General features: G+C 41.2%; 1 protein-coding gene across 4 annotated transcripts; it reads left to right on the plus strand.

Annotated features, from left to right (window-relative positions):
- Positions 1-367: 367 nt before the first annotated feature.
- Positions 368-22,927, plus strand: LOC118365664 (adhesion G protein-coupled receptor E5-like). 4 transcript variants are annotated; one of them, XM_052491586.1, is made up of 19 exons: positions 368-787; positions 5,969-6,046; positions 7,626-7,799; positions 9,328-9,480; positions 9,631-9,852; positions 10,169-10,297; positions 10,469-10,512; positions 10,637-10,741; positions 11,341-11,494; positions 11,814-11,933; positions 12,092-12,282; positions 12,475-12,636; positions 13,109-13,303; positions 13,651-13,868; positions 13,981-14,047; positions 14,146-14,237; positions 14,411-14,579; positions 15,096-15,197; positions 21,222-22,927. In XM_052491586.1, the coding sequence occupies exons 1-19, from the start codon at positions 757-759 to the stop codon at positions 21,261-21,263; spliced, it is 2,448 nt and encodes an 815-aa protein (XP_052347546.1). In that variant the 5' UTR covers positions 368-756; the 3' UTR covers positions 21,264-22,927. The 4 variants fall into 4 exon arrangements, with proteins under 4 accessions (XP_052347546.1, XP_052347548.1, XP_052347547.1 ...); XM_052491588.1 differs by having other exon boundaries at positions 9,631-9,828; XM_052491587.1 differs by having other exon boundaries at positions 369-787; positions 9,631-9,843.
- The last annotated feature ends 2,311 nt before the right edge of the window (positions 22,928-25,238 follow it).

The following is a 25,238-nucleotide window of genomic DNA, read 5'->3' on the forward strand; positions in this document are numbered from 1 at the left end:
CACAGAGCCCCAGGACAGCAACACAATTAGACCCAATCAATTCATGAGAGAACAAAAAGATCATTCTTTCCAATGTGTCAAGTAATTAACAAAAACAGAGCAAACTAGAATGCTATTTGGCCCTAAACAGAGTACACACTTATTTCACTTGCTTTGGCAATTTAAAGAAATGTTTTCCTTGCCAATAAAGCCCCTTAAATTGGAGAGGCCAGTTTAGGTCGTGTTGTCATGGAACCCTAAAGAGCAGAAATCAAAAAATAAAAACAGCAGCAGTTGCTAAACCCCCCTCCTCGTCCTCCAACCTCATTTCCCTTCCTCCCTTGTTTCAGGGGTGTGACTCAACACCAGCGGCTCAGCTGAATCTCTGCCCAGAAACCTCTTAGTATGTCAGTGAACCAGACACAGCCCAGACCACCACAGTCAAACACACAGGGTGGAACAGAAGGAGAGCGAGTCAGAGACAGAAAGTTCTAGGCAAGTGATGAGAGCACAGTGACTACTTGTCATTTTCTCTCTCATTTGGTGATGTCAGCAGAACTCAATCTACTAGACAGAAGCTTGACTGAGTTGATGGATACGGGTGCCATTTTTCTTCAGTAAAACAACCCTGAGAAGTTTGGAGAAACTCCTGAGAAGAAGAGAAGACGGATCTTGATCACACTTTTGAATAGACCGTTCAGATAGGGGCAGAGTTTCAGCCCTGGTCTAATCTTGTGCGTTGTGATTCTCATAGAGATAGTGAGATTCTTCTTCACCATGACAGGCAGACTGCATCTCCTGATTCTGGGTGAGTCCTTTTTGTAAACTGTTTACACAGAAGTCATGTTGCCATGGAGAAGGTTGTGTGTTTGGGAGAGAAAGCACAAAACCAGACAGTGTTTGTTTGGTCGGGGATGGTTAGATGAAGAGTAAAGTAAAAGACGTGATTGTTGAACTTGAAGAGGCAAATCATAACTTGAATTTTCACTTAGTCTCCCATTGATATCAAAGCATAACTAAGTGATAATTTGACTTAAATTTGCCTGAAATGCTAATGTGCAAATTCATTGGCAGGTCATGATCAGGGTCCCACAGGAAGTCACTACAGGGTTGAACACCTCTCAGTTTAGCCTGCTCCAAGATCTGTTCTTACTGTCAAATCAAATCACATTTTATTTGTCACAGACACATGATCAGCAGATGTTAATGCAGGTGTAGCGAAATGCTTGTGCTTCTAGTTCCGACAATGCAGTAATATCCAACGAGTAACCATAACAATTTCACAACTTCTACCTTATACACGTGTAAAGGAATGAATATGTAAAAAAATATATATATGAATAAGTGATGGTATAGAACGGCATAGGCAAGATGCAGTAGATGGTATAGAGTACAGTATATACATATGAGATGAGTAATGTAGGGTGTCTTGACAACCCCTATGGTCATGGTCACATGCCAAACAAACAGATCTGGGACCAGGCTACTCTCACAATGCAGTGGACATCATTTCTGACATAAGCTGAAACTACATTTAGGAACAACTGGAAAATGTTAAGTAAAGCGGAATGGTTGAGTTAGTGGTGGAAAAAGTACCCAATACTTAAGGAAAATTAAAGGTACCTTTTATAGAATATTACTCAAGTAAAAGTGAAAGTCACCCAGTTAAATACTACTTGAGTAAAAGTCTAAAGGTTTTTGGTTTTAAATGTACCTAAGTATCAAAAGTAAATATATATATATCCTTTCAGATTCCTTATACTATGCAAACCAGACGGCACAATTCGAGTTTTATAAATGTATGGTTAGCCAGGGGCACACTCCAACATCATGTACAAACAAAGCATTTGTCCTTAGTGAGTCCGCCAGGCAGTAGGGATGACCAGGGATGTTCTCTTAATAAGGGTGTAAATTAGACCATTTTCCTGTCCTGCTAAGCATTCAAAATGCAATGAGTTCCTTTGGGTGTGAAGAAAAATGTATGGAGTAAAAAGTACATTTTCTTTAGGAATCTAGTGAAGTAAAAGTTGTCAACATAAAGAGTGAAGTACAGATACAGCAAAAATCGACTTAAGTAGTACTTTAAAGTATTTTTACTGAACTACTTTACACCACTGTGAGCTATTTTAATCCTTTGTATTGAAAGGAGTCAGATGACAGCAGAAATGTATCTCTCTCGTTCTTCTCAGTAATTGCAGGTTTAATGATATAGTGGTTTAATCAGAACATGTGAGAACATCTAAGACATAAGGTAGGGGGGAGAGCACAGCAAGTTCCTTTGAGATATTTGAGGCGACAACATGCCATTGTGTGCCAAGGTTGGAATCCATTTCAAATCCTGTTAATAGCCTGTTGAAATTGTTGAGTTGTTCAGTTAATTGCAACTATTTTACATGTGGCTAATAGATCTGTCTTGCTTCCCTTTTACGGCATTAGCGTTTATAACTTATTTCCAGTAAGTGGAAAATCAGCAAGTACTTTTCACTGGTTCATTGAGTAAGACAGAGCAATAGGGACACAGCTCTTAAAATGGAAACAATGACACTCATCATAACCTAAAGGACAGACCGTTGTCATAACACTGAATGACTTTTGGGAATCTGAGGACTAAGAGCCTGAAGGTGCACATTCCTTGGAATTAGCAGTAGACACAGAGAGAGAGAGAGAGAGAGAGAGAGAGAGAGAGAGAGAGAGAGACTCTCCCTATTCTTCATCCTAGACTCTGGGTCAGTCTCTCTAAATAGACCCTCTGTTCCTCGGCCTTTAAAAGTGGCATCTATACTCTGTGATCTCCCCTGAAGCAGCCCACAGTCTGATAACACTCACACCCCTCACCCATATAGTCTTTGAAACTCAAATGTGTACACACACACACACACACATATATATATACACACTTTGAGATTTAAAAAAATCCTTGTTGCCATGACATCACAGCGAGGTGATAACATTCAGTGTGATTTCTCGCTGCCGTGAAGACAGGAAGTCTTTGATGACACATTGCAAGGGTTGGCTAATTGAGGAGAGGTGACGATCCCTCTTTACGTGCATTTGGTTAGTTAGTGTCTCAATGGCTGAAACATTTTATGTCACATTCTTTACAATTTAGAAGTATCAAATAAAAAAATGTTATTGGTCACACACATATTTAGCAGATGTTATTGGGGGTGTAGCGAAATGCTTGCAGTAACAATACACAACAATTCACACAAATCTAAAAAGTAAAATACTGGAATTAAGAAATATAGAAATATTAGGACAAGCAATCTTGGAGTATGGAATATATAAAACAGTATGTAAAGTGACCAGCGTTCCATGACTATGTATGTACATAGGGCAGCAGCCTCTAAGGTGCATGGTAGAGTAACCAGGTGGTAGCTGTCTAGTGACAGTGATTAAAGTTCAGGGCAGGATATTGGGCGGTGGCCAGCTAGTGGTGACTATTTAACAGTCTGATGGCCTTGAGATTGAAAAACAGCTTCGGTCTCTTGGTTCCAGCTTTGATGCTGCACCTGTACTGACCTCAGCCTGTTCACCCCGCAACCATCCAGAAGGCGTAGCTCGGGTGGCTGAGGTCCATGATGGTCTTCCTGGCCTTCCTGTGACACCGGGTGCTGTAGATGTCCTGGAAGGCAGGCAGTGTGCCCCGGGTAATACATTGGGCAGACCAGACTACCCTCTGGAGAGCCCCGTCTTTGTGGACGGTACAGTTGCCGTAACAGGCGGTGATACGAGAGGATGCTCTCAATGGTGCATCTGTAAAAGTTTGTGAGGGTCTTATTGGCCAAGCTGAATTTCTTCAGCTTCATGAGGTTGAAGAGGCACTGTTGCGCCTTTGTCGCCACACTGTCTGTGTGGGTGGACCATTTCAGATTGTCAGTGATGTGTGCGCCGTGCGCCAAGGACCTTGAAGCTTTTCACCTTCTCCACTGCGGTCCCGTAGATGTGGATGGGGGTGTGCTCCCTCTGCTGTCCACAAGGCTGTCTCGTCATTGTTGGTATCAGGCCTACCACTGTTTTGTCATCTGGAAACAAACGCGACGAACGTGGCCACGCAGTCATGGGTGAACAGGGAGTACACAAGGGGACTGATCACACACCCTTGTTGTTTGAATGCCTTACGGAGGGCATAACTGGACTGTTTGTACTCAACTATATTCCCAGTCACTTTGCGGTGGTTTTACAAGAATGCTGCCATCTATCCACAGTTTTAATAGTCACAGTGGGAACAACATCCCCTATGCACATCATAATGAACTCAGTCACCGTGTCAGTGTATATGTCAATGTTATTCACAGAAGCAACCTGGAACAAATCTCTGTCCACGCGATCAAAACAATCTTGAAGCATGGATTCCGATTGGTCACACCTGCATTGAATAGTCCTTACCATGGCTACTTCCGGTTTAACTTTCTGCCTATAGGAAGGGAGGAGCAGGATGGAGGCGTGATCTGATTTGGGTAGGGGAGGGCCTTGTAGCCATCCCGGAAGGGAGAGTAAGCAATGGTCGAGAGATTTTGAAGCTCGGGTGCCGCAGACGATGTGTCGATAAAACCTCAGTAGTGTTTTCCTCAGATTTGCTTTATTAAAGTCCCCAGCTACAATAAATGCATCCTCAGGATATGCGGTTTCCAGTCTGCACAAAGTCCAGTGTAGTTCCTTGAGAGCCGTCATGGTATCAGCTTGAGGGGGAATATACACGGCTGCGATGATGACCGTAGAGAATTCTCTCTGGAGGTAATGCAGACTGCATTTGATTGTGAGGAATTCTAGGTCGGGTGAACAAAAGGACTTGAGTTCGTGGGGGGTAAGAACAAAGGAGCAAATTCAGGAAAGTTGTATTTCTGGCAAAAATGCTTGTGAGTTACCGCCGCTCTAATATTCAAAAGTTATTTCTGGCTGTATGTAATAATGCAAAGGACGTTCTGAGCTAATAAGGTGAGAAATAACAGAAAAGGGAGCCATGAACAGGGCGACCATGTCTATCAGCGCCATCTTGAAAGCTATGCAAGGGGAAATAGATAAGCCTTGAGAGGCACCTAAGGGTAGAATAATGACAAGCCATGATGTCAACTGTCACACTCTGGCAAAACACGGTACATCCATTCTGCTTCTCCGTTCAATGGTAGCAGCTGGAAAGTTAGTGTCAGTCTGGTTGGCAGATGGAGTGGAAAAGGATAAATGGAGGGTTGTGAAGGGAGAGAACAAAGCTACTGTATCAGAGAACATTGTTTGACAGATGGTTCCTCAATGAAAAGTTACACTATTTAAAAACGTTTTTTCTTCATATTTTTTACTAGTTAGAGTGAAACAGAGAGCACCATAAAAGTGAAACTTAAACAGTGCCTACAGATCGTTTAAGAAGACTCTCTCTCTGTGACCACAACATTCCACACAACTGCTGCCTCTTCTCTCCACCCATTACCACAATGGACTGACTACTCATTTACTATCATACAGACTGAGGAGGTCTACAGTCATTATCACACAGTCCCATGCCAGGTGATGACTTCCTGGTAAAGAGGAAATGGTCACCTCCGGACAGCCGTGTGCAATTCAGGGGTTATTATGGGCATATCCTGTGAGCACAGTTGCCGTAGGAACAATCTGCTGAAATCCAGATAGGGGGTATACCTTTTTGAACAGAGAGAGATAAACCTTTACAAACTATTGCTGCAAGTTTCTGTGCCTGAAACCTCTCCAACTGATTAATGTCCCAACCTTACAATCATAGTCAAAGGTCAGTTCTACAAAAGTAGTTTTGTTACTCCCCCAATACCATTAATGTTCTGTGCTATCCAGGATCCTTGGGACGTCCCTACCATATTGAATTTGAAATGTAAAAAGGTAAGGGTGAAGGTTAGGGTAAGGTGAGAGTTAAGGTTAAGGTTAGGCTTTAGGGTAGGGATGTTCCAAGTATCCAGGATTGCACTGACCATACGATAATTGGACAACTTATTGTAGAATCTGCCTGTTGCTTACTCTGCAGCTCTTCACCTTGCCCTGCTGATGGAACATGTATCAGGCTGTCCTAAAGGATTCTATACAAATGGGAAACATTGCATTGGTATGTACATCTGTCTTGTATTATATCTTCTATATAGAGTTGAAGTCGGAAGTTTACATACACTTACGTTGGAGTCATTAAAACTCGTATTTTCAACCACTCCATAAATGTCTTAACAAACTATTGTTTTGGCAAGTCAGTTAGGACATCTACTTTGTGCATGACACAAGTAATTTTTCCAACAATTGTTTCCAGACAGATTATTTCCCCTATAATTCACTGTATCACAATTCCAGTGGGTCAGAAGTTTACATACACTAAGTTGACTGTGCCTTTAAACAGCTTGGAAAATTCCAGAAAATTATGTCATGGCTTTAGAAGCTTCTGATAGGCTAATTGACAGTTGTTTTAGTCAATTGGAGGTGTACCTGTGGATGTATTTCAAGGCCTACCTTCAAACTCGGTGCCTCTTTGCTTGACAGCATGGGAAAATCAAAAGAAATCAGCCAAGACCTCAGAAAGAAATTTGTAGACCTCCACAAATCTGGTACATCATTGGGAGCAAACCCCTGAAGGTACCACGTTTATCTGTACAAACAATAGTACGCAAGTATAAACACCATGGGACCACGTAGCTGTCATACCGCTCAGGAAGGAGACGCGTTCTGTCTCCTAGAGATTAACTTACTTTGGGGCGAAAAATGCAAATCAATCCCAAAATAACAGCAAAGGACCTTGTGAAGAGGCTGGAGGAAACAGGTACAAACGTATCTATATCCACAGTAAAACAAGTCCTATATCGACATAACCTGAAAGGCCGCTCAGCAAGGAAGAAGCCACCGCTCCAAAACCACCATAAAAAAAGCCAGACTACCGTTTGACACTGCACATGGGGACAAAGATCATACTTTTTGGAGAAATGTCCTCTGGTCTGATGAAACAAAAATGTAACTGTTTGGCCATAATGACTATCATTATGTCTGGAGGAAAAAGGGTGAGGCTTGTAAGCCAAAGAACACCATCCCAAATGGTCTTCAAAATGGACAATGACCCCAAGCACACCTCCAAAGTTGTCAAAATGGCTTAAGGACAACAAAGTCAAGGTATTGGAGTGGCCATCAAAGCCCTGACCTCAATCCCATAGAAAATGTGGGCAGACTTGAAAAAGCATGTGTGAGCAAGGAGGCTTACAAACCTGATTCACTTACACCAGCTCTGTCAGGAGGAATGGGCCAAAATTCACCCTACTTATTGTGGGAAGATTGTGGAAGGCTATCCGAAACGTTTGACCCAAGTTAAACAATTTTAAAGGCAACGCTACCAAATACTAATTGAGTGCATGTAAACTTCTGACCCACTGGGAATGTGATGAAAGAAATAAAAGCTGAAATAAATCATTCTCTATTATTTGGACATTTCACATACTTAAAAGTAGTGATCCTAACTGTCCTAAGACAGGACATTTTTAATTGGATTAAATGTTAGGAATTGTGAAAAATTGAGTTTAAAATGTATTTCGCTATGGTGTATGTAAACTTCCGACTTTATATCTGTTATATTTTGAATGACCATTCCCATTCCCCAACCATTCTACCTACCTCTCTTCACACTTTCTCAATAACTCTGTTTTTGACCCCAGATGAGAATGAGTGTAATCCTCCTAGTGATGAGTATAACTATGACACTGAAACACCACATATCTGTGGTGAGAATGCAGCATGCTTCAACACCAAAGGAAGCTTCTACTGTCAATGTGCTCCTGGGTTCAGATCATCATCACAGCAGATTAACTTCACAGCTGACAATTGTTTAGGTAAACAACTCTTTTTTTTAGTTACCTTATAGGATTTCTATACATTGCAGTCCTGGCCAGAGAACACAGCATGCTGCAATTTTGAAATCCATACACTTATTTGCTATAGTGACTATACTGTACTGAACAAAATATAAACTCAACATGCAACATCTTAAAATAATTTACTGAGTTAGTTTATATAAGGAAATCAATCAATTGAAATAAATTAGGCAGATATGAATCTGTTTGTCACAGATACCTTTAAAAAAAAATAGGGGCGTGGATCAGAAAACCAGTCAGTGTCACGTTCGCCATAATGATGAGACCAAGGCACAGCGTGAGTAGAGTTCCACATTTTAATAAACTGAAACTCACCTAACCAACCGAATCCGTGACGCTACTGATGTGCACTAAGGCAACTATACATAGACAAGATCCCACAACACAAATGAGGAAAATGGCTACCTAAATATGATCCCCAATCAGAGACAACGATAAACAGCTGTCTCTGATTGGGAACCTCATCAGGCCAACAGACATTAAAAAAAAACCTAGACATACAAAAACTAGAGTACCAACACTAGTCACACCCTGACCTAACCAAAATATATAGAAAAACAGATATCTAAGGTCAGGGCGTGACAGTCAGTATCTGGTGTGACCACCATTTGCTTCATGCAGCACAACACATCTCTTTCGCATAGAGTTGATCAGGCTGTTGATTGTGGAATGTTGTCCCACTCCTCTTCAATGGCTGTGTAAAGTTGCTGAATATTGATCGGAACTGGAACACACTATCGCACACGTCGATCCAGAGCATTCCAAACATGCTCAACATTTCTGGTGAGTAAGCAGGCCATGAAAGAACTGGGACATTTTCAGCTTCAAGGAATTGTGTACAGATCCTTGCGACATGGGGCTGTGCATTACCATGCTGTCAATGGGTCTCTGGATCTCGTCACGGTATCTCTGTGCATTCAAATTGTCATAGATTAAATGCAATTATGTTCGTTGTCCATAGCTTATGCCTGCCCGTCACTCTGTTCACAACGTTGACATCAGCAAACCGCTCGCCCACACAACGCCATACATGTGGTCTGCGATCGCTAGGCTGGTTTGAAGTACTGCCAAATTGTCTAAAACAACATTGGAGGAGGATCTTGGTAGAGAAATTAACATTCAATTATCTGGCAACAGCTCTGGTGGACATTGCTGAAGTCAATTGCACGCTCCCTCAAAACTTGAGAAATCTGTGGCATTGTGTTGGGTGACACAACTGCACATTTTAGAGTGGCCTTTAGTTGTCCGCAGTATAAGGTGCACCTGTGTAATGATCATGCTGTATAATCAGCTTCTTGATATGCCGGATTAACTTGGCAAAGGAGAAATGCTCACGAACAAGGATGTAAACACATTTGTACACAACATTTCAGCTCATGAAACATGGGACCAACACTTTACATGTTCCGTTTTATATTTTTGTCCGGTGTATATTCTACGTTTGCATTTGAGGTGTGACTGACTATTCCTTTCTCTGTGCCTCAAGACATCAACGAGTGTTTGGAGAATAAGGACATCTGTGGTCCCAATGCCGAGTGTCACAATACATTAGGGTCCTACTCCTGCTTCTGCAATGAGGGGTTTGTCTCCAGTACTGGAGTGGAAATATTTGTATTTGGCCAAGGAGTCACATGTGAAGGTAAGATACCAAAGAGAACTGGTAATAACACTAAATATCAAAAGATGGGTACAGTACATCCAGAGAGCATATCAGACATATACAGGATGTCATCCTGTATGAAATGGTGAGAGTTTCATTTTCCTAATGGTCGTTCTTACCCACATGTAGATAGAAACGAGTGTGAGGACGACATCACAATTTGCGGGAAGCATACACAGTGCGTCAACACACCAGGCAACTACTCCTGTGTCTGCAATCCAGGATTTGGCCTGAAGTCTGGCAAAGCTCAATTCACAGGGAATAGAGAATCGTGTGAGGAAATAACAGATCAGAAAGCCACCACAGACCAGACAGCAACCACAGACAGTGAGGATGCTCAAGGTGCTAAATGTATGGGAGGAATTGTATTATCACCCTGGATGGGTTTTCTAGAAATCCTGGTTGGAGGCCTCCAGATTTCCTGCTAATTCCAGGAATCTTCCAACTGGGATTTGAGGAAAACCTGGGAATGTTGAGAAAGTTAAATAATATTTGATCTATACCCCTTGATGTATTTTGCTCAATTGCTCCTTTTCCTCATGAAGCACCAGATACTAATTTCTTTATGACCAGAATGTGTAATTGATATTATGTGAATTGATCGGTTTTAGGTAGATCTGAACATCTTGTGAAAATGTCACCTGTGCTTTCTGTCATTCCTTTGTAGACTTGTGTAAAATAAATAAGTTTATCTGTGGAGAGAATGGAACGTGCCATAATGCCACCAACAGTGGCCATCGGTGTGCGTGCCATGCAGGATTCACCAACTACGGAGACCCGCAGGGGAGATGTACTGGTGAGAATTACATTTATAGATCATTATTCTCATTGAGATGGAGCTGTTTCAACATTCAAATTTCAATACTTCCGCTGCATGATCAAGTTGTCATCACTTCATCAATCATTTCATAATAAAATATATTTTCCTTTAAGATGCCTTATTCACTCATGTCTTCTCTTTCCACAGAGTTGAACTGTGATATGTTTGCGAGCGAGAAGCATCTTAAGATGGTAAGCCACATGAGTAGACAGTGTAATGATTCACATTTTGTTCTGCAGAACAAAATACAGACTAACTTCCTCCTCTCTCACGCCTGCTCTCTCTCTCTCTCTCCTCACTTTCTCTCCTCATCAGGTCATCCCAGGTCTGCAGGATGCTGTGGCCCTGATGAGAACCAGTTGTCTGGAGTTGAGGGAGAGTAATACGGCAGAACAAGTCGATGGAGAGGCCCTGCTAGAGGTACTACTGCTTATGTATATATTTATATTTGAGGCTCATTATAATCCATCATAGAGGTTGACATATGCAGGTTCAGCCCACACACATTAAGGAAAGGATACATGCAGGGAAACAACGACTGACCAGCACTGTTGGTACATCTTGCTTATAATGGAAACTTTCGATGTATCAATCAGCACATCCTCATCAGCAGCCTTGGTTTCCTCACCTGGTTCACCAACTACTTATCTGATAGAGTTCAGTGTGTTTGTTGTCTGAACCTCTGGCAGTCTCTATGGGGGTGCCATAGGGTTCAATGCTTGGGCCGACTCTCTTCTCTTCTTTTTTTAACTAGGCAAGTCAGTTAAGAACAAATTCTTATTTTCAATGACGGCCTAGAAACAGTGGGTTAACTGCCTGTTCAGGGGCAGAACGACAGATTTGTACCTTGTCAGCTCGGGGGTTTGAACTTGCAACCTTCCGGTTACTAGTCCAACGCTCTAACCACTAGGCTACCCTGCCGCCCCTATGAAAATTACTTCTAAACATAGCATTGTAGCATTGTGGTTAGTGACTGTGTCTATGTACCCCTCCTCCCCCACCTCTCTCTGTCTCTGTAGACTCTGTTGTCTGCTATAGACAGGCTCCTGTCTGGCGGGCCTCTGAAAAATAACAAGGAAGTGAGTGTCTTGCTGGAACTGGTAGAGACTGCTCTGAGAATTATAGGACCTCTGCTGAAACACCCTGAGACCAGGAGGTCCAAAACTCACACCGGTAGGAGAACATCCTGAACTCAGCCATGAGTGCAGACAACATAAACTCAGCCATGATTGTTTGGCTTTTGAAGCCACCTAACGGAAGACAAGTTGTTATAACTTCCTTCGTAGAATATGTTCATTTGTGGCCATTTTTGAATAGCTTACAAATTTTTTCATTAGATTATATGGATTGACTTTTCATTGCATAATTTTCTGTGCACAAGTCTGCCTTTCTAGCAGAAAGGAGAGTTGTAACATTCTGTTACATTCTGAGAGTTGTATCATCTCACCTACTGTAGGCCTGTTTGTGAAGATGTGAATGTATTTGCTTCCAGAGGTGGAGCTGTTGGTGCAGAGAAATGCCTCCTCACCCCAGGGGCCCCTCACCTTGTCCTCTACACACGCTCAGCTAGACAGCCACTGGGAGACTGCTGCTGGAGACACCTCCTACCCAGGTTACCATCTTCATCATCCTCATCTTCATGATCAGCTTCAACACTGCCATCATAATCCCACCACAATCATCAGAAACAATCTTTATAATGTAATGATATAATGTGAAATGAATGTACACAGTGTACAAACTCCTAGACTTAAACATTTGCTTTCTCAGGATTTGCAACAGTGTCCCTGCTCAGCTATAAGGGTCTGGAGACATCCACCAACCATTCCTTCTCAGGGCTGCAGGCACAGGAGGGCCACAGCTTTCAGATCAACTCCAAAGTGGTGACGGCCACTATGAGTAACAAGGACACATCCTTTCTCAAGGAGCCAGTCACATTCACCTTCTCCCATTTGAAGGAGGTGAGGAGCAAAAGCATTACCGCTCTATCCCATTATTATAGTCTATGTGAATGTGGTAGTATCAAATCTGCTTCATATGCTCATATGCTGCACCTGCTTTGCTTGTTCTGGGATGGTCACTGTGTGAAGTGTCCTGGAGTAACATAGTTTTTCTACCTCTCTTCTATGGTAATTATGAATGTTGTTTCCCAGTCAGATGAAGGGAACTACACCTGTGTGTACTGGGATGAGTTGGGAGAAGGGACCTGGTCTGATCGAGGCTGTTTCCTGGTGCAGTCCAATGCCACCCACACTGTGTGCTCCTGCTACCATCTCAGCAGTTTTGCTGTTCTTATGGCTCTCTATGAGTTCAAGGTGAGGGGGGATTTCTCTCTTAGTCTAGCTGTACTTCTGTTGTAAGATAGAGCAGGAACAATGCCTTTTCTAATAGTTTCATTTGACTTTCTATGTAATTGTGCAATAGGAAATTGTTTGGCTTTTAAAAAGCTTGCATTCATTTGAGAACAGTAAATCCATGAAGATTTCTTCTGTTTTAAATTAGTTCTGTCTTGCCTGGCTAGATAGGGCTCCATTATTATTTCTCCAGGGGTATGTTGTCTATATTATTAAGACACATGCATGAAAGTTGTGTCAGTCACTGTGACTCACAGGAGGTTGGTGACACATTAACTGGGGCTCGTGGTAATGGAGTGGAATAAGTGGAATGGTATCAAATACATCAAACATATGGTTTCCATTTACTCCATTCCAGCCATTATCATGAGCCATCCTCCCCTCAGCAGCCTCCACTGCTGTGACTATATGGTGACGTGTCTTCCTCCTCCAGGACACATTCCAGCTGCAGCTGATCACCTGGGTGGGCCTGTCCCTGTCCCTGCTGTGTCTCTTCATCTGCATCCTCACCTTCTCCCTGATCCGCTCCATCCAAAGCACCCGCAATACCATCCACCTCCACCTCTGCCTCAGCCTCTTCATCGCCAACCTGATCTTCCTCGTCGGCATCTCACGCACCGAGAGCCAGGTAAGCTTGCATCCAACCAATCACATATGCTCTGCCCTCGAGGCAGAATTGACCTCGGGAACAAGACTGAATAAGGAAAACTCCACTGAACTTTTCTGGCCGTGGGAGGTCAGAGGATGTGACAATGTGTGTAACATTTACATGTGGCGTACGTACTCTGTCTATGTGGGTGGTGAGAACAATGTTTTAGTAGGAAGAAATGTTCATGTATGCAACGATTGTGTTGTGGGTAACTCATTGTACTGTGAACCTTATCACTATCTACAATATATGTCATTTTCTTCAAATTTAGTTCTCGATCACTCTCACCCCTTTATTTCCTTTCTCTTCATCCCTCTCTTCTTCAGGCTGGTTGTGCGGTGGTGGCTGGGCTGCTTCACTTCTTCTTCCTGTCAGCGTTCTGCTGGATGTGTCTGGAGGGAGTGCAGCTCTTCAGGATGGTGGTCCTGGTCTTCAACACCACCTTCAGGCCCCTCTACATGATGGTGGGGGGCTACGGCGTTCCTGCTGTCATCGTCGCCATCTCTGCCCTCGCCAACGCCAAAGGATACGGAACCGAGCGCCAGTGAGTGACCACTACATTGATCCCTGACAGTGTCTGACTCTCTGTCCTTCTCTGTTGTGTACTATAGAGATCAGGTATTCATGTGTCTTCATGTGTGCATTGTGTGTTTTAGCTGCTGGCTCAACCTTGAGGATGGATTCATCTGGAGCTTCTTTGGCCCTGTCTGTATCATCATCATGGTGCGTATCACAGATGAAAGGTGGAATAGTTTCATCACTCCTACTTACAATGTTTTGTGTCATGTTAGAGTTCTACTTATCTCCCTCTCCCCTCCTAGGTGAATGTGTTTTTCTTCCTCATCACAGTGTGGAAGTTGGCCCAGAAGTTCTCCAGCCTGAACCCTGACCTTGACAAACGCCGCAAAATCAAGTGAGCCGGCAAAGAAACGGACCTTCTCACACAGGCTGCGTTATAGCCCATAACAAAGGACCACTGTTTTTCCTGGCCAGAACATGTGGGAAAAAAACAGGCCTTACTATAAAATGACATGTTGTGACCCATGCTCTCGATCTAACTTTATGTGTGTTTGTCGCCTCCTGCAGGTCATTCACCATAACTGCAGTGGCTCAGCTGTGTGTGCTGGGCACCATGTGGATCTTTGGCTGTTTCCAGTTTGAGGAAAGCACGCTGGCCATGTCGTACCTGTTCACCATCCTCAACAGTCTGCAGGGGGTCCTAATGTTCCTCATGCACTGCCTGCTCTCTAAACAGGTACGTCACGACTCAAGACTCTGTCAATCAGGGTCCTTAGTATTTTTTAGGAGCTAACAGTGTCATGTAAAATGCATCATAATGCAGAAACCACATTGGCCCAACTCTCGAAATAAATGTCTTTGGGTTATACTACTTTGGCTGAATTCCAAATGAGTTGTTAAGTGTTTAAATAATACTGATTGGGTTTAGTTTACTGTAGGGCCTACAGTTAAGGGTAGGCCAATATGTGCTTGTTGGACTCATAACAACTATAGTGGATAATTAAGATGATGCATAAAAGCTGTTTACCATTGAAATAAATGGTCAAGGTTCTGTCTATGTAAATGGCCGTTCCCTCTCTCTCATGAGCATGCTTTACCACATGCTCAAACATGGTCACACTCGAGAAGGAACGCCTACTTACAGAGACAGGAACAATGGAGGAACGAACAGCTGGTTCTGGTCTACTTATTCCCTTCCTCCCACCCCTGCTCGACCATCTTTCCTCATAGTGCTCTCTTTTGCACCTTGTAGGTGAGAGAGGAGTATGGCAAGATCCTGGACAGCATCTGTGCACTACAGAAGACGAAGTACTCAGAGTTTTCCTCCAACCAGTCAAGCAACAGCAAATCACAGGTATTAACTCTTACTAATTGAGTAGCCAATATCTAAAAGAACAGAAAGTCCTCCTCCAACACTGTTGCATTTGAGTGACAGCGAACACGAGGCAAAGTTCTGCCTAAAAGTTCTGCATAAAAGTTTTGCGAGGTAATGTTCTGCGATTAAAAGTTATACCATATTTATTGTTTACGAACTGACGAACTGCCCATGGAAAAAGAATGGGATGGTAAAATCTATTTCTGTCATGTACTAAGAATTTCTAGATCTTGAGGTGCAATACATTTAAATAGATCCTCAAGGAAGATGGATTGCTTTGATTATACTTCTTGATGATAAACACATTTATATGGACCGAATAATGACCATCCAAACTTTAAAAATATTTATAATAATCTAAATAGATACAAATAACACTTACAGTTTTAAGTAAGTCAGTAGACTGTAAAGGAAATCGTACTACCAACTATCCCCCTCTGGTGCTCAGAGATGATGAATATTATGGGCACGTTGGAATTGACTGACATTGGCTCAGAAACCCGGATCTCGTAAGATAGACTTGGAGGAGGCTTAATCAAGCTAGTCGGATTGATTATTTTCTGGTATCCTTTTCTATGGTGCCAAAAGTGAAAAGTGTATTGATTGAGGATCGAATGCGATCATATCATCAACTTATATCTCTCCATATAACTATGACAGATTTTCCACGAGGACAAGGATATTTACAATTTCACCTAGGTTTATTGACTGACAGAACTTTCTTAACAAAATCTAAAGACATAACATACCTTTCTTGCACAATACAGGTTCAACTGATCCACTTATCATATGGGAGGCCAATCAATTGAATCTTCATCCCCCAAAAATTGGTCAACAGAGAAAAGGCTTACAACAGAAATAGAAAATCTAACATTAGACATCAATGGTGTTGATGAATGTACTGCAGAAGCACTGAATAATCTATACACAACGTAAAATGAGTTTGAGGAACTTATTAATGAAAAAAATTGTTTAACATATAAAAAAACAGAGCAAATTGGATGGAGAATGGCAAAATAATGCAAAAAGTTTTCCCTAAACCTTCAATTTGGAAACACAACCGAAAATAACCTAAGGAAAAAGTTACAAAGATGGACAAATTCTTCTCACCAAAAGGATAAACATATTTTAGACAAGCTCTTGTCAAGTTCCTCAAACCTCATTTGACAATGTGTTTTGTGATATCTTTCTCCCCAAAAAATCATATTAAACTATTTCAGACACCAAAAAAATATTGTAAAGGCCTAATTACACAGGACAACCTCTGACCTTGATGGCATTCCAATAGACATATATTCAACTTTTTATGAACTACTGAATGATCCACTACTATTATGTTTAAATTACTCTATATTAATTGCCACCTGTTGGACACACAAAGAGTGAACGATCACTCTCTTACTGAAGCAGGAGCCAGGAAGGCAGTACAAAGACCCAGTATCTTAAAAAAGAAAATGCCCCAAAAAAGTTGCATTAAAAATGTCCTACCGGACATTATTCATCACGATCAGACAGGATTCTTAAAATGAATATATACTGGAGACAACATTACACAACTACTAGAAATAATTGAAAACTACAGGAATGCAGGGAAACCAGGTATAATCTTTATAGCAGATTTTGAGACCGCCTTTTATCCTGTCTAGAATCTGTGTAACTGCCTGGATTTGGTTTTTGTTGCAGAATCTCTCATAAGATGGGTAAAAGTAATGTACAACAATTCTTCATGCAAAATAATAAATAACAGTTACTGCTCTGAGAGTGTGAATAGTAAAGAGGAGTAAAACAATGTGTCCTCTCTCACGAGACTTATTTGGTATAGCCATTGAACTGTTAGCTGTAAAAATCTTGTGATAACATAACTCGTGATAACATTAAAGCTGCACTGCAGAAATCGCACCCCCATTTCCTGGTTGCTAAAATTCTAATTTTAGTATGTGACAAAACAAGCACATAGTGTAGAACCATCTAAACCACTGTAATATACAGTGGGGAGAACAAGTATTTGATACACTGACGATATTACAGGTTTTCCTACTTACAAAGCATGTAGAGGTCTGTAATTTCTATCATAGGTACACTTCAACTGTGAGAGATGGAAAAAATCCAGAAAATCACATTGTATGATTTTTAAGTAATTAATTTGCATTTTATTGTATGGCATAAGTATTTGATACATCAGAAAAGCAGAACTTAATATTTGGTACAGAAACCTTTGTTTGCAATTACAGAGATCATACGTTTCCTGTAGTTCTTGACCAGGTTTGCACACACTGCAGCAGGAATTTTGGCACACTCCTCCATACAGACCTTCTCCAGATCCTTCAGGTTTCGGGGCTGTCGCTGGGCAATACAGACTTTCAGCTCCCTCCAAAGATGTTCTATTGGGTTCAGGTCTGGAGACTGGCTAGGCCACTCCAGGACCTTGAGATGCTTCTTACGGAGCCACTCCTTAGTTGCCCTTGCTGTGTGTTTCGGGTCATTATCATGCTGGAAGACCCAGCCACGACCCATCTTCAATGCTCTTACTGAGGGAAGGAGGTTGTTGGCCAAGATCTCGCGATACATGGCCCCATCCATCCTCCCCTTAATACGGTGCAGTCATCCTGTCCCCTTTGCAGAAAAGCATTCCCAAAGAATGACGTTTCCACCTCCATGCTTCATGGTTGGGATGGTGTTCTTGGGGTTGTACTCATCCTTCTTCTTCCTCCAAACACGCGAATGGAGTTTAGACCAAAAAGCTCTATTTTTGTCTCATCAGACGACATGACCTTCTCCCATTCCTCCTCTGGATCATCCAGATGCTCATTGGAAAACTTCAGATGGGCCTGGACATGCGCTGTCTTGAGCAGGGGATCTTGCGTGCGCTGCAGGATTTTAATCCATGACGGCGTAGTGTGTTACTAATGGTTTTCTTTGAGACTGTAGTCCCAGCTCTCTTCAGGTCATTGACCAGGTCCTGCCGTGTAGTTCTGGGCTGATCCCTCACCTTTCTAATGATCATTGATGCCCCACGAGGTGAGATCTTGCATGGAGCCCCAGACCGAGGATGATTGACCGTCACCTTGAACTTCTTCCATTTTCTAATAAAATGGGGCATTAAACCTCTCTCTTAAAGCCTCTATTACACCAAAATTATATCTAAATCCAAACTGATTTTCCAGATGGATACTAAGAGGCACATCCAATGTCAAAAGTGAGCTTTTTGCTTTTCTACTGATTAAAACAAAGCATTGTCTGCGATGTGATAACGTAGCCCTGTTTAAAGTATTCTTCTTTTAAAATGAAGCCATACAGAGCTGGTCAAAATACTCATTTCATCCTCCAGAAGAGGCAGAACAAATATTACAGCAAATAATGTCTAAACTCTGTACTGCTTTTTTTGGGGGAAGAAATGTAGAAGGAAGGTATCATGTTTATGAATGACCATGTAACTAAGGACGGTAAAATTATGTCACACAAGAAATGACCAAATATATATGGAGATAAATACAGAAGTATAACCAAGTCATTGTAGCTCTGCCACAAAAAATGGAAGAGACAATTACTCAAAACAGAAACAAATTAATTGGTTTGTCTGCCTCAAACAATAAAACATGCATGGCTTAAAATGACAGGTATAAATCATCAAATGTACCAGTTTCAATATAGGGTTGAGAGGTTTGACAACTATACAGCATAAAATTCAAGATAGTTGGGAGCAGGTTTTTGGTGTCCCAATACCTTTGAATCAGGTTTATGAACTGACATACAAAACAAAAAATGGACGCATCAATCCAATCTTTTCAATGTAAACTATTATATAAAATTCCGCCACAAACAAAGTCCTCAATATATGGCACAATGAACAGTCAGCCCTGTGCAGACTCTGTCATGAGGAAACACAGTGGCTCGGTTTTGGAGTCAGGTCCAGGAGTGGTTGTTACAGTGTCTTGCAAAAGTATTCATCCCCCTTGGCATTTTTCCTATTTTGTTGCATTACAACCTGTAATTTATATTGATTTTTATTTGGATTTCATGTAATGGACATACACAAAATAGTTCAAATTGGTGAAGAAAAATGAAAAAAATTAAATAAAATGTAAAAAACGGAAAAGTGATGCGTGTATACGTATTTACCCCCTTTGATATGAAGCCCCTAAATAAGATCTGGTGCAACCAATTACCTTCAGAAGTCACATAATTAGTTAGATTGCACACAGGTGGACTTTATTTAAGTGTCACATGATCTCAGTATTTATACACCTGTTCTAAAAGGCCCCAGAGTCTACAACACCACCACCAAGCAAGCGGCACCATGAAGACCAAGGAGCTCTCCAAACAGGTCAGGGACAAGGTTGTGGAAAGTACAGATCGGGGTTGGGTTATAAAAAAATATCAGAAACTTTGAACATCCCACAGAGCACCATTAAATCCATTATTACAAAATTGAAAGAATATGGCACCACAACAAACCTGCCAAGAGAGGGCCGCTCACCAAAACTCACAAACCAGGCAAGGAGGGCATTAATCAGAGAGGCAACAAAGAGACCAAAGATGAGCTGCCAAAAGGCATGTGGGAGACTCCCCAAACATATGGAAGAAGGTACTCTGGTCAGATGAGAATTTAACTTTTTGGCCATCAAGGACAACGCTATGTCTGGTGCAAACCCAACACCTCTCATCACCCCGTGAACACCATCCTCACAGTGAAGCATGGTTGTGGCAGCATAATGGAGTCGGGATGTTTTTCATCGGCAGAGACTGGGAAACTGGTCAGAATTGAAGTAATGATGGATGGCGCTAATTACAGGGAAATTCTTGAAGGAAACCTTTTTCAGTCTTACAGAGATTTGAGACTGGGGTGGAGGTTCACCTTCCAGCAGGACAATGACCCTAAGCATACTGCTAAAGCAACACTTGAGTGGTTTAAGGGGAAACATTTAAATGTCTTGGAATGGCCTAGTCAAAGCCCAAACCTCAATCCAATTGAGATTTTGTGGTATGACTTAAAGATTGCTGTACACCAGCGGAACCCATCCAACTTGAAGGAGCTGGTGCAGTTTTGCCTTGAAGGCAAAAATCCCAGTGGCTAGATGTGCCAAGCTTATAGAGACATACCCCAAGAGACTTGCAGCTGTAATTGCTGCAAAAGCGGGCTATACAAAGTATTGCCTTTGGGGGGGATAGTTGTGCATGCTCAAGTTCTGTTTTTTTGTCTTATTTCTTGTTTGTTTCACAATAAAAAATATTGTGCATCATCAAAGTGGTAGGCACGTTGTGTAAATCAAATGATACAAACCCCCAACAAATCTATTTTAATTACAGGTTGTAAGGCAACAAAATAGGAAAGATGCCAGAGGGGTGAATACTTTCACAAGCCACTGAGTCATATCTCTGTTCAGATGGACCTACAAACTGTACTGTTAGGAGATCTGAAAAACCACGATCAATCGATGGGAAATATGATTACACTCTTTGTTAAAGTATTTATCTTTAGTCTTGGTAGAAAGGGTACAAATAGAGAGGTTCAAGAGGTTATCAGGTTAACGGCCAATTTGGAACATTTGTTTTACAGCGTATTGTAAAATTCTCACTTCTTTCCCCATCCAGAGACATCTTTAATGAATCAGTCCATTAATTTAATCATTACTGACCATGGTTTGGGACATCATGTTCAGGCCTGAGCAGAGGTGTGATCAGTCTAGTCATTTCCTTCAAGTGAGATTGTTTAAAGGCAATTTTAAACACCTTTCAAAGCACAACAAAGGAGGAAAAGAACTGTCCTTTTTGATGATTTCCATAAAATAGGCAAACGTGTGATTCTGGGCCAGAGCCGATAGTCCCTAAAGATAATGAGGTGGGTGAGGAAGGTGTTAAGTGGAGCATTTTGTCTGGCAGGTGAAAGAGAGACAGCAGAGCCACTTGTGCATTAATAATGAAGGACTGTGATGACAGAGTCTGATCAAAAAGCAACTGATTGATGTTGTCTGTCTTTGCCCTCTCTCTGTCTGTGTCCCCCAGACATCCAAGAGCGCACAGAACACGGGAGAGTCTCAGATCTAGGGGGCTGGACGCTGGTTGCTGGACATGACCCCATGACGCCTAACCTCGTGACCTCCTAGCAACACCTGGGAGTTTTATAAAACCAGAATCACCCTGGTTTAATGACAGGCATAAGTTAACGCTTGCCTGGTCTGAGATCTGTTTGTGCTGTCTTGCCAAAAGAGCACAAAAGGACCAGGATAGATTGATGGGATAGTTGATGTCTGTTTTTTTTTGTGACAACTATATTTCGCTTTAAGCAGTATTGTGCACATTTTTTAAAGATTCTGTAAATATTACTGTACTCTCGTTGGGCTGGCCTGGATATTATTTTAAGCTTAAACTCCAAAGAGTAACGATAAAACTTATTTATTGTTTTACACTGATTTTCCTATTGACAGTTTCATGTGTCTTTTTCCAACCTTGATATTCTTTGGATTATATAATGCTGATAAGAAACCCACCTCCTACTGTAGAAGAGTGGACTAGTCCTGCATGGTTTAACCAGGGACAACTCATCATGGATTATTACATTTTAATTTTTTTATTTTTTATTTCACCTTTATTTAACCAGGTAGGCAAGTTGAGAACAAGTTCTCATTTACAATTGCGACCTGGCCAAAATAAAGCAAAGCAGTTCGACAGATACAACGACACAGAGTTACACATGGAGTAAAACAAACATACAGTCAATAATACAGTAGAAACAAGTCTATATACGATGTGAGCAAATGAGGTGAGAAGGGAGGTAAAGGCAAAAAAGGCCATGGTGGCAAAGTAAATACAATATAGCAAGTAAAACACTGGAATGGTAGTTTTGCAATGGAAGAATGTGCAAAGTAGAAATAAAAATAATGGGGTGCAAAGGAGCAAAATAAATAAATTAATTAAATACAGTTGGGAAAGAGGTAGTTGTTTGGGCTAAATTATAGGTGGGCTATGTACAGGTGCAGTAATCTGTGAGCTGCTCTGACAGTTGGTACTTAAAGCTAGTGAGGGAGATAAGTGTTTCCAGTTTCAGAGATTTTTGTAGTTTGTTCCAGTCATTGGCAGCAGAGAACTGGAAGGAGAGGTGGCCAAAGAAAGAATTGGTTTTGGGGGTGACTAGAGAGATATACCTGCTGGAGCGTGTGCTACAGGTGGGTGAGCTGAGCGAACTGAGATAAGCTGAGATAAGGGGGGACTTTACCTAGCAGGGTCTTGTAGATGACATGGAGCCAGTGGGTGGGCATTATGCATTATCCAGGTACTTTCTCTGATCTTAAAATACATAACAGATGAAAGCAACAAATTATTTAAAAAATAGTCATAAGCTATCATGGTTTTATTTATTTTTTAATCATTGTTTAAAACAACCATCAAAGGTCGAGTTTAAGAGTCAAATTGAAATCATGTCAGATTGAAATGGATATTCTGTGTATATAGATTTATTGTATCTCATTTTTAAAACGATCAACCAAAAAATGTACAAGGATCATGACTGCTACATCGTTTCTAGTAAGGTGTGCATCCTGTCAAATAAGGACAAATTAAAATCATTGTAAATATTTTCTTAGTAAAGATAATTTGTATGATTGTTTTTTTTCCTGGGAAATTGCATGCTTTTACCACTGTACTGTAACTTCTCTGATTTTAGACTTTATTTTCCATGCAATATTTTAATTCAATAAAATTAAAATATTTTGTATCTGTGTAGCTTGATATTATTTTGTTAAATATGGTTCAAGATACTGTATATCTAAAATATATTTCTGTCTCCTTTTTAGATTAAGGCAACTGCCGTATGTGTAGTCTACCAGAATCTGATGTGGAATTGTTTTGAAAAGGTTTCTGATTGGTTCAGAACTGTTTGTGTTAGTACAGACGTCAAACTCTGAATGGGTGGGGATAAAGTCTCCATCAGATTAGCTCAAAACAGCGCCCTCTGTCAGTCATCTAGAGTGTATATATATATATATAAATCATTAAATGAAGGTCATTATCAAAGCCTGCAACCCCAACTTTCTCTCTTCTCCTCTCCCTGTATTTACCCTTCTCTCCAATACTCCTCTATCCCTCTCTCCATCTCCAACTGCCCTTTATGTTAGTGCTATTCACCTGGCCAGGGGTCCCATACAGAGCAGAAGATGGATAGGAATACAGAAGCACTTACTTCCCTCTCTCTGCTGTTAATTTCTCTCTGCTGTTAATTTTCTTCACCTGCTCAGATGGAACACAATCACCCCACTGGGCATACCTTTGTAATTTCAACGTGGAAATGTGTGTAATATTTGGTTAAAATGTTGATCCATGAGTTTTCAACCTTTATTCACCCACTCAAAAAGACAGCCAGAAGTGTGTGGAATTCCCAATGTGTTATCAACCATCTAAAACCCATCTAAAAGCACAACATTCCAATTGAAAAACAACGTTTGATTTTTGATGTAGTTATCAACCATCTAAAACCCATCTAAAAGCACAAAATTCCAATTGAAAAACAATGTTTGATTTTTGGTGTAGTTGTCATCAAAATCTGTTATCAATGTGGTTTCAACCATTTAAATAACAACAAAGTTCAAAGTGGAATACAATGTCAGATATTTTCTATTTATAAAACAACTTAACGTGTAGTTACGGTAATCACTGATTTATTTCAGCTTTTATTTCTTTCATCACATTCCCAGTGGGTCAGAAGTTTACATACACTCAATTAGTATTTGGTAGATTGTTTAACTTGGGTCAAACATTTCGAGTAGCCTTCCACAAGCTTCCAACAATAAGTTGGGTTAATTTTGGCCCATTCCTCCTGACAGAGCTGGTGTATCTGAGTCAGGTTTGTAGGCCTCCTTGCTCGCACACGCTTTTTCAGTTCTGCCCGCAATTTTTCTATTGGATTGGGGCCAGGGCTTTGTGATGGCCACTACAATACCTTGACTTTGTTGTCCTTAAGCCATTTGGCCAAAACTTTGGAAGTGTGCTTGGAAGATCCATTTGGAAGACCCATTTGCGACCAAGCTTTAACTTCATGACTGATGTCTTGAGATGTTGCTTCAATATATCCACGTAATTTTCCTCCTTATGATGCCAATTATTTTTAAGTGCACCAGTCCCTCCTGCAGCAAAGCACTCCCACAACATGATGCTGCCACCCCTGTGCTTCACGGTTGGGATGGTTTGCTGGTCAGCTTGCAAGCATCCCCCTTTTTCCTCCAAACATAACGATGGTCATTATTGCCAAACGTTTCTATTTTGTTTCATCAGACCAGAGGACATTTCTCCAAAAAGTATGATCTTTGTCCCCATGTGCAGTGTCAAACGGTAGTCTAGCTTTTTTTATGGTGGTTTTGGAGCAGTGGCTTCTTCCTTGCTGAGCGGCCTTTCAGGTTATGTCGATATAGGACTTGTTTTACTGTGGATATAGATACGTTTGTACCTGTTTCCTCCAGCCTCTTCACAAGGTCCTTTGCTGTTATTTTGGGATTGATTTGCATTTTTCGCCCCAAAGTAAGTTAATCTCTAGGAGACAGAACGCGTCTCCTTCCTGAGCGGTATGACAGCTATGTGGTCCCATGGTGTTTATACTTGCGTACTATTGTTTGTACAGATAAACGTGGTACCTTCAGGGGTTTGCTCCCAATGATGTACCAGATTTGTGGAGGTCTACAAATTTCTTTCTGAGGTCTTGGCTGATTTCTTTTGATTTTCCCATGCTGTCAAGCAAAGAGGCACCGAGTTTGAAGGTAGGCCTTGAAATACATCCACAGGTACACCTCCAATTGACTAAAACAACTGTCAATTAGCCTATCAGAAGCTTCTAAAGCCATGACATAATTTTGTGGAATTTTCCAAGCTGTTTAAAGGCACAGTCAACTTACTGTATGTAAACTTCTGACCCACTGGAATTGTTAAACAGTGAATTATAAGTGAAATAATCTGTCTGTAAACAATTGTTGGGAAAATTACTTGTATACTGCACAAAGTAGTTGTCCTAACTTGACTTGCCAAAACTAAAGTTTG

Source organism: Oncorhynchus keta, chromosome 32, assembly GCF_023373465.1.
Source record: "Oncorhynchus keta strain PuntledgeMale-10-30-2019 chromosome 32, Oket_V2, whole genome shotgun sequence".
NCBI classification, from domain to species: Eukaryota; Metazoa; Chordata; class Actinopteri; order Salmoniformes; family Salmonidae; genus Oncorhynchus; species Oncorhynchus keta.

Excerpts from the sequence above, each read along its gene's own strand:
- LOC118365664 (XM_052491586.1), top strand. The coding sequence starts at position 757 with ATGACAGGCAGACTGCATCTCCTGATTCTGG. Across the intron at positions 7,800-9,327 it reads CACAGCTGACAATTGTTTAG|ACATCAACGAGTGTTTGGAG; the intron begins GTAAACAACTCT and ends CTGTGCCTCAAG. Across the intron at positions 11,495-11,813 it reads GAGGTCCAAAACTCACACCG|AGGTGGAGCTGTTGGTGCAG; the intron begins GTAGGAGAACAT and ends ATTTGCTTCCAG.